Raw genomic sequence first — 2,278 nt, 5'->3', positions numbered from 1 at the left:
GCCGAATTTTCTGTTGGATAACTCAATCTCTCTCCAGCTCAAATTTGATGGGACAAAAAAAAAAAATCTCCATGGTCTTTTTTTTTTTTTTTAATCCTGCAATCCAACAGACCTATGGATAAGATTTAGATCAAGAATAGAACATAACAGAAAAAAAATGGCTGAACAGGCTAACAGATTTGATTCCTACATAGAATCCAGTCACAAGTATCTGGATGAATCATATCTAAAACTCTCTCTTGAGAGAGATTGGACCTCCAATCTGATTCATGGAGAGGATGGAAAAAAATACAAGCATAGATCCAAAAGTCATAAGATTTTAAATTAAAAAGAGAGAGTGAATGGGGCTTACGCTCATACTTGATACTTTTTAGAATAACTTACTATGACCGAGAAATAAAAGTAATGTACTAAAGTAATTCAATGATTGCTAATCTATTTATTAGGTAAGAAATATGGTTTCATCTATAATGCATTAGTAATTTGTTTGTGGTACCGATGGCAATTGGAGCTGTAGGAATACAGCATTTTAAATTATGGGACGGGTTACCAACCCAACCCACACCCAATCCGCTGCCATTCTTAGAAGTGCCTTGGCCTGTTTATTATCATACCCGGCATAAAAATAGAGAGAGCAGAAGAAACAGGATACAATTAGTTGTAGTAATGGCTGCTCCTCATGCCATCGTCATAACTTTTCCAGAGCAAGGCCATATCATTCCCTTAATAGCTCTCTCCCACTCCTTGGTTGCCCATGGCTTCAAGATCACATTCATCAATTCTGAGTTCAACCATGAGCGTGTTGTTGCTTCCTTGTCCCAGAACGGTGGTGATGGAATGGAAGGGATCCAGATGGTTTCCTTTCCAGATGGATTGGCACCTGGTGAAGACCGTCATACTAGTGTCCAAAAGAAGATTGAAGGCATCATGAGGGTCATGCCTGAATGTTTGGAGGAACTCATAAAACAGATAAATGCATCAGGAGGTGTCCGGGTTACATGCGTTATCACTGATGGAGGTATGGGGTGGGTTCTTAAAGTGGTGCAAAAGATGGGAATTCGGTCGGCTGCCTGTTTGCCTGCGTCTGGTGCGTTGCTTGCATTATTTATGAGCGTTCCCGAGATGATACAGGACGGTATCATTCATGCCGAGATGATACAGGATGATCTTGGATTCATAGAAGATGGAGCCGCACACGTGTCCGACCTCTACGGATATCTATCGGGATTAATCTCGAATTTTTCTTCTCGTAGAAGATTCTTCTTCTCAAAAAGAACTTTGATCTTGAGGACTCTGATCAACTCGTTTGATTTTAACTGAGAGATCAACTCCTTGATCTGCAGCCTTCTTCTTCTCCTCGATCCTTTATCTTTAAGTCACCAGAACTCTTTCTAGGCATGTGGAAGAGAGAACACCCAACCTTTGGGTATGGAAAGGAAGAATATGAGAGAGAGGAGGCATGGAGATGGAGAGAGAAAAGATTTTCTTGATGAAAAGTAAATACTAAGAAACCCTAGAAATCTCCCTTTAAATAGACATGTCCTGACACATATTAGGAACCCTGTCATCTTAAAAAGGTAGATTCTTATCTCATAAGAATCTTCTACCTTTTAAATATAATTTATGTCAAATAAAATCCGATATAAAAGGTAATTAATCAGTCCTTTTAAGCATGTACAATAGTCATCCAAGGAATACATGTCAGGTGGTTGGGATGCCAACTCTTGGCACCCCACAAAAGAATCTCCAGCCATAAGAGATGGGGCATGGACCCCACCCTCTTTCTTTCACGCCATGACACATAAGAGGGGGTGGGCCCCTTTAGGATATGGCGCTCAATAATTTTATAAAAAAAAAATTACATCACCCATTCTTCCATCTATTCCACATGCATACTTAGAGATAATTAGGAGATATGGAAGAGATAATATTAGGATAATTATTCCAACTAATTGACTTAATTAAATTCTTTTGGACTAATAATTAAGAGACCAATTAAATTCAAATAAATTTAGGTTAGGTTCAAGGCTATAGACTTGATCAAATCAAAGTCCCAAGAAGAATTAGGTTTAACCATGTGCTAGCATGATTCTTATAAACCTAATAGAATTTCAAATAAATCTTAACCCAATTGGAACTTCATAAGCCCAATTGGCAAATTCGAGATTAAATCTCTTAATGTGTGACCCCATAGGTTTCATTCTATCTTGTAGTGAAATATACTGTAATCTCTATCACAATATCATCGAAACTCTTTTCGATGGATTAAAATATTTTC

General features: G+C 38.0%; 1 protein-coding gene across 1 annotated transcript; it reads left to right on the top strand.

Moving 5' to 3' along the window:
* The first annotated feature begins 666 nt into the window (after positions 1 to 666).
* LOC105046690 (UDP-glycosyltransferase 83A1-like) lies at positions 667 to 1,320 on the top strand. Its single transcript, XM_010925348.3, has one exon. It carries the CDS (start codon positions 667 to 669, stop codon positions 1,318 to 1,320), a length of 654 nt encoding a protein of 217 aa, XP_010923650.3.
* Positions 1,321 to 2,278: the final 958 nt, after the last annotated feature.

This window comes from Elaeis guineensis, chromosome 6 (genome assembly GCF_000442705.2).
Source record: "Elaeis guineensis isolate ETL-2024a chromosome 6, EG11, whole genome shotgun sequence".
Lineage (NCBI taxonomy): Eukaryota > Viridiplantae > Streptophyta > Magnoliopsida > Arecales > Arecaceae > Elaeis > Elaeis guineensis.
The sequence above is the reverse complement of the archived record's forward strand: the minus strand, read 5'-3'. Positions and strand labels throughout refer to the sequence as shown.

Excerpts from the sequence above, each read along its gene's own strand:
- LOC105046690 (XM_010925348.3), top strand. The coding sequence starts at position 667 with ATGGCTGCTCCTCATGCCATCGTCATAACTTTTCCAGAGCAAGGCCAT.